At 32.1% G+C, this 19,347-nt stretch overlaps 1 protein-coding gene across 1 annotated transcript; it reads left to right on the plus strand.

Annotated features, from left to right (window-relative positions):
- The first annotated feature begins 1,306 nt into the window (after positions 1–1,306).
- On the plus strand, positions 1,307–19,237 carry LOC114387847 (calcium-transporting ATPase 9, plasma membrane-type-like). Its single transcript, XM_028348065.1, has 33 exons — positions 1,307–1,930; positions 2,008–2,124; positions 2,207–2,246; positions 2,489–2,607; positions 2,696–2,827; positions 2,950–3,039; positions 5,607–5,676; positions 6,542–6,612; positions 6,684–6,767; positions 6,997–7,074; positions 7,153–7,224; positions 8,825–8,908; positions 9,022–9,104; positions 9,198–9,306; positions 9,382–9,437; positions 9,552–9,594; positions 9,690–9,773; positions 10,526–10,663; positions 13,241–13,306; positions 13,397–13,495; positions 13,730–13,840; positions 14,158–14,325; positions 14,752–14,811; positions 15,027–15,191; positions 15,388–15,504; positions 17,043–17,141; positions 17,745–17,882; positions 17,979–18,079; positions 18,150–18,195; positions 18,278–18,412; positions 18,480–18,587; positions 18,665–18,756; positions 18,834–19,237. Exons 1-33 carry the CDS (start codon positions 1,724–1,726, stop codon positions 18,925–18,927), a joined length of 3,276 nt encoding a protein of 1,091 aa, XP_028203866.1. The 5' UTR covers positions 1,307–1,723; the 3' UTR covers positions 18,928–19,237.
- Positions 19,238–19,347: the final 110 nt, after the last annotated feature.

Raw genomic sequence — 19,347 nt, forward strand, 5'->3', positions numbered from 1 at the left:
AGATAACTATCATAATTTACAAATGGCTGTACAACTTATCATTTATATTTTTCTTTTTTTATTTCTTTTAACATGAAAATAATATGTTATTTAATAATAAGAGGATTCATATTGGTTCAATGTGATCCAAGAGGGTTTATATATGTGTGCTTCTTATGAGTCTTTAAGTCGATCTTTGAGTTCAACTACACTATGGCAGGATGCTTCCAATGCGCTAGCACTTGGTCAAAAGGTGGGGAAGAGGCCACCTACGAGGACCTTGATGCTCCAGTTAAAATGAGTAAAAGGTAAGACAGTTAGGGTTTGGATGTACCTAGAGTGTATACCTTTGTTGAGTTTTTTAAGCCTGCCTTAATAAGATGGGTTGAGACAAGATCATTATTTCATTCATGATAAGCTTAGGATTATCATCTTCCAGAGGGAAAGTAGAAGCCTTTGAATTATCCCTCCAATTGATAGGGGAGGCTATTATTAATATCATAGGAAGCAATCTTGAGCTTTTTCGGATTATTCATGTATCTCGACTCTGATTGGGGAAAGTGAGCCTTATCAAACATAGGTTGAGTCAAGTCAAAATAATAACCCCCAAATTAGTAGCTCACGGTATCACGAGGTGTTGATTTGTTGATGTGTATTTGCCTTTGGACTTAGGTTAACCAAGTCCTGAATAATAATCATCCAAGTCTTGATAACTCATGGTATTGTGAGGTGATGATTTGTTAATGTTTTGATACATGCTGACGAGTTGTTCTAGTCAATCATCCTTGCCAACCCATTTGATCGATACCATGTAAACTTCCTTCCAATGATCACAAGAGCTATTCTCTTTTAGACTTTTCAACTCCTCCGATAACCTTCTTTTCAACTCTAACTCGCATGGTGAATAAACATTGACAAAAATAACACTTTGTCCACCTTCCTTCCATGTTCCTTCAAGGCCAATATATCCATCTCTTTGAAATGAATTATTCAAACTAAAGTACTCCTTACTCCAAAGACATAACAACCCCCCTGCAGTATTTAAAGATAACTTCATAATTCATTACACATCATAATCTCCCCAAATAGCTTGTCACATCTCCTTAAAAAAAACTACTCAACCATAACCATAAAGAATAAAAAAAAAAGAACATTCAAAACTGTAAAAAAAAAAAACATGTATTGAGAAGAAAATACTCTAAAGTGATATTGTGTTTTCACTTCTTCAGAAAAAAATGATTTGTTATTTTCAGTTTGGGGCTTTGTTTTTTTTTAAAAAAAAATCAGAAAATATTTTCTAAGTTTTAAACAAATGTATTTTCACTTTTATTTTCTGTTTTTTTAAATGAAAACATAAAACACTCCAATCAAGCCTCAGCTAGCAATTGAAAGTGATTGTAAAATTTGATTGGAGTATATGAAAATCTTGCTATTGTATATTTTTATATATAGAAAACATATTAAACAGTATATATATTTGGCGGGAAGGATGTCTTGGAATTCTATATTTAGAATAGAAGCAATTGGAGAGAGAGAGATGTATGAATGAGAATTGAGATGGTCCGATCCAGCAATAGAAATAGCATAGCATTGGCCAACAATAGGAAATAGGAGAGAGATGCAGCATTGCCAATTTGCCATTGCGTTGGGTTGGTTGGAGTCGGAGAAGGGGGAAATCGAAGGACCACGCCTAGCCAGCATTCTTTGGAATTGAATTGTGATTCGTGAAGGAAGGGATAGAGACATGAGCAACGTTAACATAGCCTCCACCTCTCGTGGTTCTACCTCCTCCTCCAATGGCCTTCTCACCGTCACCATTACCAGCACCAGCCACCCTGACGACCCTCCCACCGACGACAACGATGACGACGACTTGCTCGCTGATCCGGACGATCCTTTCGATATTACGCATACCAAAAATGCACCTCCCGAGGCCCTCAAGCGTTGGAGAGTAATAACGTCACTATAATCTCTCTTCTCTCTGCATGATTTTTTCTATCTATCTTATTAACTGTAATGAATTTGCAGCAAGCAGCTTTCGTGCTCAATGCGTCCAGGCGTTTTAGGTACACTCTTGACTTGAAAAAGGAAGAGGAGAAAGAGCAAAAGAAAAGCATGATTAGATCCCACGCACAAGTCATCAGAGTGAGTAATTAATGTTTAATCTTAATTCAATTCATTCATTCATTCTAACCTTCTTTTCTAATCAATTCAATTCTTCTATTAGGCAGCATTGCTTTTCAGATTGGCTGGTGAACGGGAACTAGGTATGCTATAATTTAACTATTCTTATGTTGATACGCCGTACATGAACTGGTGAGAGACAGAAAGTCGTCCACCGTTATAGTATTGCTGTAATATGAATCTTGTTTCTTGTTTTCTTCTGTTTTGGTTTCTTCATATATAGGCTTATAGCGCTACGTTCACCTAACTGCGTTGAGTTGTGACTAATGTTTTAACAAAAATACAGTACTTATTACCCTCTTTCACTTAATATTTTGGATTATAGTGACAAGTAAAGCAGCAGTGGCATCCCCATCTCCAGTTGGTGAATATACAGTTGGGCTCGAACAACTTGTTTCAATGACTAAGAATCAGAATATTTCTGCTTTACAACAATACGGAGGGGCAAGTCTACTTCAACACATTTTTGTTTGTGACCTTATGTTGAAGCGATCTGCTTTGCTAATATACTCCAGTGCTATGTCTTATTCAGGTTAAAGGCTTATCAAATTTACTAAAATCAAATCCGGATAAGGGGATTAGTGGAGATGATGTTGATCTATCAAAGAGGAAAAATGCATTTGGAACTAATACATACCCTCGGAAAAAGGGGAGAAGTTTCTGGGTATATTCTTTTTTATCTACTTTTTTTTTTATTTCTAATTACATTCTAATTACATTACACTTGTTGATGAATCAGTTGCTTTGCTATGCTGATATTATTAATTCTGTCTGGTTGTTTTACAGAGGTTTCTATGGGAATCTTGGCAAGATCTGACTCTTATAATATTGATTATAGCAGCTGTAGTGTCGTTGGTACTTGGAATAAAAACAGAGGTACCATTAACACCCTTATTTGCTTGTGGTAATTCTTATCAATCATAACGGTAATAGTGGGTTGGGTCCCCTGTTTAGTGAAAATAAATCACATGTTTTCATTTGATGTTCCCTCAATTAAAAAGTACTAGTGACAAATAAAATTAAAGAGAGAGTATTACTTTTTAACCTCCCATTACTTCTTAAGTGGAGGGACAAGGAATCTGCCATACCTAAGCATGGCATACTGCATAAAAATGCAAGATATATCACCACATTTCATTCACAATTCATTAATGGTCACGATCCACTTTTAGATTATGATCTATGCACAAATTATAATTTTTTTAGTCTGATTCGTTTAAGAGTACGTCACTCCAAATCACAATTAAAAGATCAATTAAAAGAGGTTATTGAAAATCTCATAAAGTTTTTCCTAAAAACAGAATAAATAATATATTGAATAACTTGTGAAAACATATCATATATCCATACAAATTTATATATATATATATATATATCCAGATCCAACAGTTAGATATCAAGGTCACAAATCATAACATTGGCCTTTAACATCCTATCCAAAATATCAACTAATAGTTATGATGGTCATACATACTAATCAAGCGTCTCAAAATATCATAATTACACCATAAGCATATTTATAAAATAGGGTCATCTACATCTCAAAATAAAGAGATTTTCTCTATATCTATTCCTACCTTTATTCCTATAGCTACATAATACTAGAGTCACAAAAAAAAATACTCTTCATTAAATGCAATGAAGACCTACCAAAAAGATAAACAAATTTCTGGGTAGTCAACAAATTCTAGGAAGTCAACTACTCAACTACAATGTGTATATGAGTAAAAAAATAATAAAAGAAAAGGATAAGTTACCAAGACTTAGTGAGAGCATAAAATACAAAGCACACAAGAAGGAGAACACGAATTTAACACGAGTCTTTACATCCAAAAAAAATTAAATGATATCAAATAAAGATTTAATTAGTCATTTAGTCTCTATAGTTTCCAAACTTATCTCTTTTAGTCCTTAAAGTTTACATTTTAATTTCCAAAAGGTCCTTGTCGTTAAATTTTTTTAACTATGAGTTAAAAAAAATTAATGGCAGGAATCTTTTGGAAATCAAAATATAAACTTCAGGGACTAAAAAATCAACTTATTAATTATAGGGACTAAAAAAGATAAGTTTGGAAATTACAGGGATTAAATGGGTAATTAAACCTTAAATAAAAGCGAAATAAATACAACTCACTTTAAGAAACTATTATATACTTTCTTGAAAACTTTTGGAACTACATATAAATTTGTATTCAAGAATAATAACTTTCTAAAAACTTTCATTCTACTGTGTGCACATAGACCATATTATCTCTTCATTGTGATGAACGATACTTATAGAACTATGACATTTAGCTTATAGGTTGCATCATTTTTTCGTTGCAGCAAATGAATCTTTAGGAACTATGAATATTTAACCCATAGGTTGTATTCTCTCTTAGTTGCAGCAAACAGAAAAAAATACATATATTTACTATGAGTATTTGACTCATAAGCTACATTATCTCTTCGCTATAGCAAACATAAAACATATACTATGAGTATTCGACTCATATGTTATATTATCTCTTTATTGTAGTGAATGATAATCGATTATAAACTCACAATAAATAAATAAATAAAATCTAATATCCACTCTTAAATACCTTATCCAAAATCTTAAAGAATAAATTCCAATCAAACGAAAATAAACATTTTACTTCATTCTCAAATATTTCTAGAATTTCAAAGATCACATAAGAATAGATTTTTAAAAGAATATAAAAATGCTACTAAGTAGATTAACTACTTACTCCAAAAAGAACGTAGTCAATGTCTTTTAATATTGTTTGGAGACAACCCATAATTAAACTATATTATAAAATATATATATATATATATATATATATATATATATATATATATATCATTAATATATTATACTTTTGAAAGCTGATTATTTCATTTTATTTTCCTTCTTTTTACACTCTCTTGCTTCTTTTTTCCGACCTTCTTTTTCGCATCAAAATATTTTCTCACATGTTACAAGAGATAAAAAATAAGTATAATTTTTATTAAAAACAAGTATAAAAATAAAATTTATTAAAAGTATACGGATAGGATAAGTTTTTTATTCTGTGGCCTAATTATATATTGTTATAAATTCATTAATTTCTATAACAATTATTTTAACTATTATATTTAAGATGATTTTAATTAGTTACAAATATGTGAAACGATTATTGCTATTTTATATTTATTTTATATATTTATTATATTATTTTACACTCTTCTTTAGAATTTTTTTCCTCCCATTGTTCAACATTTGACTACGTGTACAAAACAAAGTGATTTGAAATGAATATTTTTAAGTGTTTATTTCGGGACTTGCTGTGGCTCTCTCAGTATGCATGTTTCTTCATGGTGTGCTTGGTATCAATGTAATAGTGTAATGTTTCTTACATTATGTTGACGTTGACAACGTTCACGAATGTTTATATTTTTCCTTTATTTCTAATCGCTAGGGCTTGGAAGAAGGGTGGTACGACGGGGGCAGCATTGCTTTCGCTGTTTTTCTTGTCATTATAGTTACAGGTAATTTATTTAATAGTTTCTTATTGTTTTAATGAATTAGATGTATATAATCTTGGCAAAATGTTTCTACGTGTCCATTCGGCTGGTTTGGAATGAACGCTTATTTTTTAATACGCCAATGCCAACAGGCTGCTACTTGTACTTGGGAGCTGGTTTTTTTTTTCTTTTTCAAAATACCTTTTCTTAGAAATTAATTTCCGAAACTTTAGAAAGTGTGACATCATTGCTAATGTATAAAAATAGTTACATTGTAGAAAGTAAATTTTATTACAGAAACTAGTTTCAATATAACCTTTGAGAATGAAAAAAAAAAGAAAAATCAATACTATATGAAATGACTTGAGAGAGAAGAAAAGAGAATTAAATGAGTGTAATTCAGTTAGCAATCTTATTAGGAGAGTCAAAGATAATATAAAGTGTTAAGAAAAAGATAGAAAGATGAGAGGAAGGATCCAAATTGTTTAGATTGTTCTCATATTATTTATTTTTTCTGTTAAAAATAACAATGTCTATAAAATAATTTCTCCTAAACTATGCACACGTGACTGTGTGGAATAGCTTATTTGTCCTTGAATTATTTATGTTCCTTTTAACAATCTGTAATTCGTATATTAATTAATCTAGTACAAGTTTTAGTTTATGAAATTTAAGGATGAAAGGTTGTTGATCAAAGAAATAAAATAAAACTACTATTGTGAAATGAAAATATTTAATATTTTGGGAATTTAAAAATATTTAACATGTTTTACTTAATAATTAGTATGATTTAATAAAGGTTATTAGAATCCCTGAAGACGAAGGTCAGGAAGGTCCCTAACTTTTACTCAGATATCTATGTTTTTACTTTTGCCTTTTTGTTTGCCAGCTGTCAGTGATTATCGGCAATCTTTGCAGTTTCAGAATTTAAATGCAGAGAAACAAAATATAAAATTGGAGGTGTGTAACATTATACTATTAAAACATCTTGTGGAAGTTAAGCTGAGTATGTACTATTGTACTCATTACAGGTCATTAGAGGTGGCAGAACAATACAAATATCCATATTTGATATTGTTGTTGGTGATTTAGTGCCCCTTAAAATAGGAGATCAGGTGAGTTTGCAAAGTATTTCATTTTGTTGCTCTCCAAATTGAAGGTCTGTTTTTTAGTTGGGGTAGAATTGATTTTGAATAGTTGAATATAATTGAGATGCGGTTAAATTAATCTCAGCTGTAAATTTTACATTTGAACATGTGCTGTGGTGGGAGAAATTGATTTTAGTGTTTAACCAAACAAGGACTGACTAGTTTTCTATGTGAACTACTATATGGATGTTCTCAGGTTCCTGCTGATGGAGTTGTAATCACTGGTCACTCGCTTGCCATTGATGAATCGAGTATGACTGGTGAAAGCAAGATTGTATGTTGTTCATATCTTCTATTGACCTAATTATTAGTTTTTAATCCTTATGATTTTTAAGCAATAAATGTTCTGCAGATTCACAAGGATCAAAAAGCACCTTTTTTGATGTCTGGTTGCAAAGTAGCAGATGGAGTTGGTGCTATGCTGGTATAATGTGATGTTATATCCTGTTATGCTACTCTGCCTGTTATTTGATGAGAAGTCTTTGTTGACATAAGCATGATTGGTTTTATGGTTTCGAATTATTTTAGTGTAAAAAGTTTCTGGTTTATGTAGTTCACATGCTACATTCTGATCTTAAGCAGCATGCATGCTAATATTTTCTTTAACATAATGATATGCTGGCTGCACCAGCTGATCATGAGAACGCTGATTGTCTTACCTTGTTGATTATTGTTAGCTTATTTCCATATTATCATTATTTTTTGGTTTGATTGTCATTTCTATTTTCCTTATTATCTCTCAGGATTAATTTCTAGATTTCCTTAACTTATGATTTATTTCTTTAGTTAATTAGGAATAACTAGTAAGAGTCTAGTACAATTATAAATAAGGATTAGTATTTTATCTTTTATATCACATTGAATAATACATCAACACAAATTTGCATAATTTAGACTTGGTATTAGAGTTATGGTATCCATTTCTTGAGAATAATTCCTCCTTTCTGTCCTAATGAGTTCATGAAACTTGATTATCACTGAACCATGATCTTTCATTTTCGAGTTTTGTCACTTTGAGTTTTCAGTTTTAGGAAACTATCCTGCAATGCCTTGTTGCCACCATTCCAACTTCTTTCCACAGATTGGATCTGTTTAAGTTTGTCTTTTCACAAATTTTCTTTGTTTTAGCCCATCTTTTAGTAGATTGGCTCATTTTTTCAGCATATCTGTTTTGTAGATTGGATTTGTTCCCATCTCTGACCCCAAATAAAGTCTAGCTCTCTCATATGTGTAGTGTGGCCTTGTCTACACTTCCAAATGTAGTTTGACTTGTCTTGGATCCTTCATGCAGTCTGACCCCATCTCTACCAATCAGATTTGACCTTGCATGCTTCTGTACCTTTGTTTTCAAACTCAAGTTGGTTCCCTCTGCTCCTACTTGAGTTTAAGCCGGAATGTTGGCATATTTCTATTATTATATTTTTTTATTGCCATATTTCTATTTTTCCTTATTATATTTTTGGATTAGTTTTTATATTTATTTTTTATTTTATGATTTATTTTCTTATTTTATTACGATTAAAAGTATAGTACAACTTTAAGAATTCATATTTTGTCTTTTATGTCACATTGAATTTGAATAACACATCAATACACACTGCAAATAGTTTTTTTTCCTCTCCTTTTCCTCACTCAATATCTAAATCAATAAAAGTATTCTAAATTGGTAATAGAGATTTTTATTTTTTATTTTGAATGTGAATCTTCATTGGTTTCAACTGCTTCCTAATATATTTTTTTGTTTTAATTATTATTCTATTAGATTGCTTGTGTATTTCTAATGCAACAAATTTGATTCTTTCATATTTCAATAATTATTTTATTCAAATATAAATTGTCATTTTGTCATTCATGGTCCTTATGGTTATGTGCAAGTTTTATGTACTCCTATTTTGAATTTTTTATGATTCTAGTGGACTCCTATTTTGAATTTTTTATGATTCTAGTGGCATATTTTAAGCACACGAAACAAATTTTTTCAGAATGTTACTACACCCTGACTTATTTTTTACTGTCATCTGTAGGTAACTGGTGTTGGTATAAATACTGAGTGGGGATTGTTGATGGCAAGTATCTCAGAGGATACTGGAGAAGAGACTCCATTACAGGTTCCCCCCTACCCCCATCCAAAACCAAGAAAAGACTGTTGCTTTAGCTGTACCTTAAAGAAAGATAAATGTCACGTTTAAACTTTTAACATATTTTTAGTGACATTTAATAGGTTCGTTTGAATGGAGTAGCAACTTTTATTGGCATAGTTGGGCTTACTGTAGCTGTTTGTGTACTTGCAGTCCTCTTGGGAAGGTAAACATGAGTTGTTCTTTTGTTGGTTATGAACTTATTAATACAAGCTCAGTGCCAACTTTGGCTAGTTGTGTAATGATTTTGGAATGCTAGATATTTCTCTGGCCATACGAAAGATTTAGATGGAAGAGTACAATTTGTTGCTGGAGAGACTAGTATTAGCGAAGCAGTAGATGGGGTCATCAAAATTTTTACCATTGCAGTAAGTGTGAATTCTGAATTATGTTTTGAAACATCTTTTGTAATAGTTTTTTCAACTCAATATAGAGCCATGCAGGTAACAATTGTGGTGGTTGCAGTGCCCGAAGGTCTACCTTTAGCAGTTACCTTAACGTAAGTAAATGTTGCTAGTTATTTCCTTGTACAACACATGCGTAGCCAAAACCAAGCTGTCCGATGTTTCATTCTAATCTGTGTAATTTTCCTCCTTGACCACACCCATGATAGCTTGGCATACTCAATGCGGAAAATGATGGCAGACAAAGCCTTGGCAAGTATCTTTTTGTTCTCCAACAGTCAACACATTGCAATTATTTGTTAATTTTCATATTCAGTTTTGAAACATATTTTCTTACTTCCGTGCAGGTGCGAAGGCTGTCAGCATGCGAAACTATGGGATCTGCTACAACAATTTGCAGTGATAAGACTGGAACTTTGACCTTAAATCAGGTGGGTTCTGTGGCCAGAGGGTTGGATAGTCCAAGAGAAGCTATGGCCATAATTTACATTTATGCATATGAATAAAAGCTCCCAAGAGTTATCTAATTGATGCAGCTCTGTTGGTATTGGTTGCATAACAGATTGGTCATTACTTTTTTCCAAAAAAAAATTGCTTTCTTGTGGTCCACTGCATGTTATTGTTAAGTAAAAATGCAAATGGTTTTCATAATCTATTTTGGTACTAGGATTCTAGAAATTTAAATAATCTAGCTTCATGAAGATTAATACCATGAGATTTTTTTTGTTTTGTTTGCGCTTTGCTTCCACATGCTAGGCTGCTATATATGATCGGAAGAACAATATATTGTGTATATAGAGCTAATTTGGAGAAAGAGACCCAGGGGAAAACGGCTTGGTTGTTGTTATATGGAGAAAAAATAGAGAAGGAACTCATAAAACATATCAGCAGTTCAGTAAATGGCTTCAATTGTATGATAGACCCATTGGGTCAAATTAGAGGTGCAAGAACGTGGATAAGAAAAGAGAATGATGACTTGGTACAGGGTTGAACCTCACCCAATGCCAATTGAGATCAAAGCTTGGCAGTATATCCATAATTTTTGGCAGACATATCTATCTAATAGTTTTACAAGCTGTTTGCTCATTCTGCTAACACCTAGCTACCTGCATTTTCTTACTTCATTTTACTTGAAATCCTTGAATTATCAGTATTTAATTGTAACTTATTTTTTGAATTATAGATGACTGTAGTTGAGGCATGTGTTGGAAGGAAGAAACTAAACCCACCAGATGACTTGACAAAATTGCATCCGGAAGTTTTATCTTTGATAAATGAGGGCATTGCACAAAATACAACTGGCAATGTTTTTGTGCCTAAGGTCTGCCTTTTACTTGACAACAATGTCTAAAATTCCCTTTTATGTTGAGACATTTGGGACTAGATTAGCTCAAGATATTCTCATAATCTAATACTAACTGTTTCTCAGGGTTTGATTGGATTTATTCTTCGAGAATGGTATCTTGCATGTGATTCTTCAAACACACAAATTTATAGTAGATGCTTGCAAGCGTTCAGTTGTTTTCTAGAAGATCTGGAACAAATGCTGTAGTACTTAATTAGAATTAAAGTACATTGAGGACAATTCGGAAACTGAAAGTCTGAAACTGATGAAAGACTAAGTAGTATTGATTTCACTTGAACAATGCACTAGGTAGATACAAGAGATTAGAGAAAATCATGAAAGAATTATCCCTTAAGAGATAAGGTGCACATACGAAACTAATATCCTAATCCTACGATGTAGCAAACTTCCCTAAATTTTAGCTATCAAGCGATGGTAGTATATCATATACAAAATCCAAGGACCCCGCAAAGACTTAGTGAAGATGTTTCTAGTTGGTCTCTCGAATTCATAGAAGATATTCTGATAATGCCTAAGGGAATTTTCTCTTTGATGAAACGACAATAAACTTTTATGTACTTAGTTCTCTCATGAAAAATTGACTTAGTGAAGATGTTTGCTAGTTGGTCTGTCGAATTCATAGATGCTTTGATAATGTCTAAGGGAATCTTCTCTTTGATGAAACAACAATCAACTTCTATGTACTTAGTTCTCTCATGAAAAATTGACTTTGAAGAAAGATACAAGGCTGATTGATTGTCTCAAGCAAATACCATAGGACCAACCTCACAAAACTTAAACTTTTGAAGCAAATGCTTTAGCTAGAAGGGGTCACAAGTAGCGTGAGCTATAACATTATACTCTACTTAATGGTGGATCCAAGACCCTAAATCAGTGGGTCTAAATTATAAAAAACAAAATTAGGGGATTCAATTATATAAATATAGATAAAATAAAATACAAAAATATAAAATTTTATTTACAAATTTGATAAATTTTAAAAAATGAGATAATACAAGTGTACCCCCTCAAATGAGCCTAGGTCCGCCACTGACTCTACTTTTTGTTCTCAACCTCACAACAACAGACTGTTTCTTAATGTTAGATGAGATCGTACATATATCCTAATACAAGTGTACCCCTCAAATGAGCCTAAGTCCGCCACTGACTCTACTTTTTGTTCTCAACCTCACAACAACAGACTGTTTCTTAATGTTAGATGAGATCGTACATATATCCTAATAAAGAAGGAACACAACTAAGAACCCAAACATAAAAAACAATATCAAAAGGAAATTCAGTCCGATTGTTGACTCTATTAGGAAAAAACACCGTAACATGCTTGCTGAGTTGATAGGACTCACACAATGTGGATTGCAAATTCGAAAGTTGAGGAACCATTTGCTTGAAGTTTTCTAGACTTGAATGACCAAAACAATGATAAAAAAAAATTAGGAGACTTGGTAACAAGACAAACAATGGATTGAGAGGGTTGAACGTAGTAAAGAGCGATTCAAATTTAATTAGAGGCGTGTACTATGAATAGACATGGAAATTATGAGATTGAAACTGTTAAAGTGTAATATTATAACCATATTTAAGTGTTATAATATTGATGATTGAACATTTATGTGTTATGGTTTTTTATTATGAGATTTTTTTTGGTTATGTTGAAGAATGTAATCTCCTTTAATGTCATAAATCATGCTTGTTTGTATTTTTTTCATTTATGTTTTAGTCGTATTCATATAAAATAAAATTATTTATTTAAAATTTATTATAAGATATATAGAATTTAAATAAATTTAAGATCAAATTTATATTTTATTTTATTAAATAGGTTATTGAATATGGATAATTAAGTTGGTTAATTTATATTCTTGTTTTTAAACTAAACTCATTTGTGTCAAATTTGATAAGATTTAATAGAACAAAAACAATGAAATACATGTATTTTTTATTTTTATTTTTTAACATTCTAAGCAAAAGATTTGGTTTACAAATTAAATAAAACCTTAGTTATTATATTTCCCATCACACTTTAATATTCAAATAGCTATAGTATAACAAGATCAGAAGCAAAGATTATTCAAATTTATAAGCGGGGTTTGAAGCTTTATAATTGAATATAAAAATAACTGTTCAGTCGCAAGCACTAAAATATCTCCTGTGGCTGTAAATTTTGTCTGCCTGTGGCATATTAGTGAAGTCCTTCTTAAGTTACTCTAAAAATGGGAGTTATGACTACGACTAGTGGTGTAGTGTGATCGTGGCCGGTTTCTTTTGTATTGACTAATATGAACCAAATACCTTCTATAAGCTAAAAAATAATAAACAAACTGGATTTATTGATTTGTTTTCACTAATATGAGATTGCACTGGTCTTCTTGTGAATGATAACGACATACAAGTTGATTGATGATTCTTTACTAACCTGCTCTTGTATTTTTAATTAACTGGCGTTACATCTTTGGTTCTTATTTCACGAATGTTTGAATCATGGCATTAATATCTATGTATCATTACATTCTGTGCGTGCACTTGCTTTGGTAGGATGGTGGAGAGGTGGAGGTTTCAGGGTCTCCTACGGAGAAGGCAATTCTTTCTTGGGCAGTGAAGGTACCCTTACTGTTTTTCCCCCCATTTTTTTATTTTTTTTGCTTTGCTTTAGCTTGGTAATGATTTTGATCTGTTGAGCCCTCTTGGCAGTTGGGGATGAATTTTGATCTTATTAGATCAAATTCAACAATTCTACACGTCTTCCCCTTCAATTCTGAGAAAAAGCGAGGAGGCCTTGCTCTGAAACTGGTAATCATTTGATACAATTATTTTGCAAATCATTGCTTATTTATTGTATCTTATTGCCATTATGATAAATAAATATCCATCCCATGCGCTTTCAATTTTAGGCTCTCATTTTGAACCTATTTATTGATTTACAGAAGTAGATTATTATGTTTACTTTCTAATATCGAATCATTTGATGTCTTCCATCATCTTTCGTATGATAATCAGAAGTACTGAATGTAATTTGCTTGGCAGCCGGACTCTGCAGTACATATACATTGGAAAGGAGCTGCGGAGATAGTTCTAGGAACATGTACTCAATATCTTGATTCTGATGGTCACTTGAAATCTATTGAAGAAGAGAAGGTTAGAAACAACAGCTTCATGTGATAGAAAATTTGTTGAGGGAATTAAAGTCATTGACCCGAACCAATGGAGATTAACAAAAAAAAACTTCTTTTGGTTGATAGCTAACTAAAATTTAAAATCTTTATAAGGCTACCACCAAATCACTTTATCCATATCCATGCGGTGAATTGTTTTTCAAGTTACTCCAATGCCAAGTTATGCAATTATATATTGGATATTAATAGACTCATTTTTCCAAAAACTTAGCGACTCATGGCAGTTAATTAAATTTGCAGCATTTTCCTTTTCCTATTATATTTATTTATAAATTCCAGGTATTCTTCAAGAACTCTATCGAAGACATGGCTGCTCAGAGCTTGCGTTGTGTTGCCATTGCATACAGATCGTATGATTTAGACAAAATTCCATCAAATGAGGAGGAATTAGACCAGTGGTCCTTACCTGAACACGAGCTTGTCTTGCTTGCTATTGTTGGAATAAAGGTAAAATGCAAGATTCTTTTTCATTTTTAAAATGTGTTAAAGTTGTTGAAATTTTTTTGTGCTCTATAACTTCCATTTCTCTGAATAAATAGGGCAACAAGATTTGTGTTCTAGTTCATATGCTTATAACATATCAAGTGAGACTGTAAGTGGTGAAAGGAAGTATTCTAGAACATCAACTAAGATTAAACTCTCAAGATTAGTTCTTCTCATATTCTCACTTGATCTGTTCTACAAATGTACTTAAGTATCACATGTTTAGTGAAGATGGCAAATTTTGAGGTTGAAAGTATTCTGGTATAAAAAAATTGAGTATGAATATGGTATTTTTATATGTACTTTATGCTTTGGAGCTTACTTTGTCCTTAATACTTTCAAATCAGGCCTCTTTAGTCCTTCATCTCACACATTAATCTGCATGTTCAGGATCCTTGTCGCCCTGGAGTCAAGGATGCTGTGAAAATATGCACCGAAGCCGGTGTTAAGGTAATATGTAATTTTATGTTTGATGAGAATAGTTTTCATATTGATTAAACAAGAAGATTTTTTCATATTTAGATTGATGTTCATTGAAATCATTAATGGCCGTGTTGGAATGTGGATTCTGCCTTTATAACTTGCGCATGAGTGTTTATCCATATTCAATTCCTAAATATTAAAATCAAGGCAACCCAACACATTGTATATCTGTGAACTCACAGGTACGGATGGTTACGGGTGACAATCTTCAAACAGCAAAAGCAATAGCTTTTGAGTGTGGAATACTGATGTCAAATGATGATGCTGTTGAGCCAAATATAATTGAAGGAAAGACATTCCGTGAACTATCTGAAAAAGAAAGGGAACAAGTTGCAAAAAAGATAACAGTATGGTTCTTTCATTGTGATTTTTTGTGGTATTCATTCCCTAAAATATTCGAGAATATTATTAATCCACTACTATCCTTACATGCTGTCCACGCTTATTATCCATACTACAATAAATCCCCCACATGTTTAATATATGCTTTTGAATTGATTTGCAAATATTTATATATATATATATATATATATATATGTATAGGTTATGGGGAGGTCTTCTCCTACTGACAAGCTGTTGCTCGTGCAAGCACTACGTACAGGTGGTGAAGTTGTTGCTGTCACAGGAGATGGCACCAATGATGCTCCTGCACTTCATGAGGTCTGTATATTTCTTGGATGTAGAGAGGTCTTTAGGCCTGAAAATACTTTGAAGTTTTTTCTTCTTTTTTTTTAGTTTCTTTCATAAGAATACTGCATGGAAAAAGTGCACGGACACACATATTTATAATACGAGTTGGAGCTTCTGTAATTTGATTTATACCTTTAGATAGATTTGATTCCTCTAAAGTATGGAAAACATAAATTTTTGACATTTTACATGTGCATATATTTTATTTTAATATAACTATGAATTTTCTAATCAATATTTATTATTGCACTTTATTTAATTTCTAAAATCCACTTCATACTTTAGAAAAGTCAAATCCTATATTACTTATTTTGAGAGTTTTTTTCTTCTGCTCAACAAATAATAGTAAGTTTGATGTTTCTTTATCTAGAAATTAATGAAAAATCAAACCTGCAATTCTAGTAGTTGTTTATTTTTTATTTTTTTAATTTGTTCATAGGAGTTGTTTTCTGTTGTTGTTTGTGTAATTGCTTGTTCTAATTAAGATAGAGAAATAGTTATACCAAGTCAAGGAAATTAATTAATTGAGAATATTTCATCATAAGTACATTTCAAAAACTTTACTCAAGTGAATAACACTCTTTAAAGACACTTTTTTTCTATTAGTTAAAATTTATTAAAAATTACAAAATTAAGAAAGAGAATTATTAAATAGAATATGAGACTCACAAAATTTTGTAGTATTCAATAGATTTCAACCAATAAAAGAAAGTATGTCCATAAAAGAAGGTTAGAGATTAAGTGTGTTTCTAATATTTCTCAACAAAATAATAAAAGAATTTGTTAATGCATATAATAATAGCTATCATCAAAGAATTTTATAAACCATAAAACACCTATATTCAAATTCAAAATATATGAGGGTCATGCTGAAAAATTAATCATCAAATAACTTAAATCATGCAAACAGATTGTTTGTGTGCTTAAAAGTTGAAATTTAAAATTCATTATCAAAACCTAGAGTTTATCAATTCTATTAATTTCCTTGGACAAAATTACATTTTTTATCCTCCAGTCTATCTTCAGTTTCGGATTTGGTACCCCAGTAGTTTAATTCACGAATTGAGTCCTCCCATTCTGTAAAATCATGCAATATTGGTCCATCAGGCCACAATTGAACGTTGACCGTTACAAATGAAGGTTGATTGTCACGTGTCACTTTCTTATTAGATGATGACTGTTACGTGTCATGTTCTGATTGGTCAATAGAAACAATAATGCATTTCATCTTTCATGGAGTTGACATTTAATCAGAACATGACACGTGACAGTTATCATCCAATCAAAAAGTGACACGTGACACCGTCAACGTCACTTGCTAACGGTCAACGTCCAATTGTGACATGGGGGACCAACATTGCATGATTTTACAAAATAAAAGGACCTAATTCGTGAATTAAATTATTGGGGGACCAAATCCGAAACTGGAAATAAATTGGGGATCAAAAATGTAATTTTACCATTTTTTTATTATAGTTTATACAGTGTTTTACTATTATGTAATTTAGGCAGATATTGGTCTTTCTATGGGCATCCAAGGAACAGAAGTTGCAAAAGAAAGTTCAGATATTATAATCTTGGATGATAACTTTGCATCAGTAGTAAAGGTAAGCTTGTTGTCTTTTTTTTTTGTGTCTGTCATTGGTACATGATTTCACATGCTCAACTTAAGAACTTATATACATTTCTTTGGCAATGATTTGTCTAGCTTTTATTTTATGTTAAATTGTTCAGTAGCTTCCTGAAATTTTATTAAAAGTAGGTCATAATAGGTTATAAAAGTTTTTAACGTGCTCTGTATACTTCTAAAAATGATTAAATAGGTTCTTATTACCGGCCTACGACTTATTAGAGTAAGTCAATGTATGTTTACAATCATGATTCATGAATCATCAATATGACATTCGGTGTTATTGGTAAAAAAAGTTAAGAATTATTTATAAAATTTATAATCAAAAACTTAATTGATCGAAAAATTAAATAAATTATAAAAATTTACTAAAAACTTTTAAAAATATAAAAAACCCTAAAAACTCCAAATTATGTAGATATATTTTAAAACTTTAATTCACGGATTGATTTTGGCTGGAGTGGAGGACTAGTTGTGATTTGATTTTGGCTTCATCTTGGATTAAGAGATAAATTTATTCATGGAGACACAACACGAGCATTCAGCAGATTATCTGAGATGTGTAGTTCACTTTGTGTAGGTTGTTCGCTGGGGCCGTTCTGTATATGCAAATATTCAGAAATTTATTCAGTTCCAGCTCACTGTTAATGTAGCTGCTCTTGTAATAAATGTTGTGGCAGCAATATCTTCTGGTGATGTTCCTTTAAATGCTGTACAGGTACCCTGCATTGTCATCTTCTATTGTTGAATAGTATATGATATGATTCAAATAACAAGATAAGAGTCACATTTACAATATTCGATTTGTGTATAGCTTTTGTGGGTCAACCTTATCATGGACACACTTGGGGCTCTTGCACTGGCTACGGAACCGCCAACAGACAACCTTATGCACAGATCACCAGTTGGCCGAAGGTTTGTTTGGCTTTTTATTTCAAATTAAAAGCAGACTTGGGCTTACTAACATCTTATGTTTGGCTTTCAGGGAACCTCTTATAACAAATGTCATGTGGAGGAACTTGGGCGTACAGGTAAATTCCATGCATACTCAATAGTTAAGATCATTGAATCGGAGAAACTTGCATATATAGATCGAATAGTATTGCAATGCAGGCTCTCTATCAAGTCACTGTCCTTCTCGTTCTTAACTTCGGTGGTGAAAGTATTCTACGTAATGATCAGGATTCTGTAGCCCATACCATACAAGTGAAGAATACTTTAATTTTCAATGCATTCGTCTTTTGCCAAGTAAGTGAGATAGTAGTATTTGGCTGGTTGATGGATTGGAACCCTCTAAAATCAATTGATTTTACAGATATTCAACGAGTTCAATGCTCGAAAACCAGAAGAGATGAATGTCTTCCGGGGAGTGACTAAGAACGGTCTCTTCATGGGAATTGTTGGAATGACCTTCGTGCTTCAGGTGAATGAGTATTAATTTATTCTTAATTTTGAGTGCATTTAATTTCTGACTGACTCTGGCTACGTCAAAATGTTTAGATAATCATAATAGAGTTCCTTGGAAAATTCACAACGACAGTGAAGCTTGATTTGAAGCTGTGGCTTGCTTCTCTTTGTATTGGGCTTTTAAGGTTGGTTGGCTCTCATTTTACATAAGCTCTCTCGCTCAGTCTCATTCATGATTAAATTAATTACCTTGTTTTAACAGCTGGCCTCTTGCGATAATTGGAAAATTCATTCCAGTTCCCAAAACACCACTGTCCCGATATTTCAGGAGATTGAGCAAGTCCAAGTCGCAATAGAAATGGATCCACTTGCAATTCTTAGTTAGCTCACAACTCACATTCAAACATAACTTACATCAAGTCAAATCAAACAATATATAGATTTTTTTAGGCTTCAATATTTCTAGTTTTAATTGTAATAAAATAAATAAAGACGTGTGAAACTTCATTTTATTGAGAAAGTCTCCTCAATCATGTATGTATGTGCCGGGTCAACTTTTATTAGAGACTAACCTGAAGAGGCCTGGCAAACGTAGTGAGACGTAACTTTTGTCGTTGTAGTGGGACTATGTGGTTGGCAAGAAATGATATGGCATTCGTATGAAAACTGCTCTGAAGCTTCCCCAGAAAAGAATACTCTAACTAGTCTCTCCTGGATTCATACCTACCAATTTGGCAAGAGTCTTCGCTTCAAGATAGTAATGGTTAAGCCACTTG

Source organism: Glycine soja, chromosome 15, assembly GCF_004193775.1.
Source record: "Glycine soja cultivar W05 chromosome 15, ASM419377v2, whole genome shotgun sequence".
Taxonomy (NCBI): domain Eukaryota; kingdom Viridiplantae; phylum Streptophyta; class Magnoliopsida; order Fabales; family Fabaceae; genus Glycine; species Glycine soja.

What these genes read in the sequence shown, in the direction of transcription:
- LOC114387847 (XM_028348065.1), top strand. Translation starts at nt 1,724, where the DNA reads ATGAGCAACGTTAACATAGCCTCCACCTCTCGTGGTTCTACCTCCTCC. An exon ending in CTTGCAGTCCTCTTGGGAAG is followed by an intron (nt 9,105 to 9,197) that starts GTAAACATGAGT and finishes TTGGAATGCTAG; the next exon opens with ATATTTCTCTGGCCATACGA. An exon ending in ACTTTGCATCAGTAGTAAAG is followed by an intron (nt 17,142 to 17,744) that starts GTAAGCTTGTTG and finishes CACTTTGTGTAG; the next exon opens with GTTGTTCGCTGGGGCCGTTC.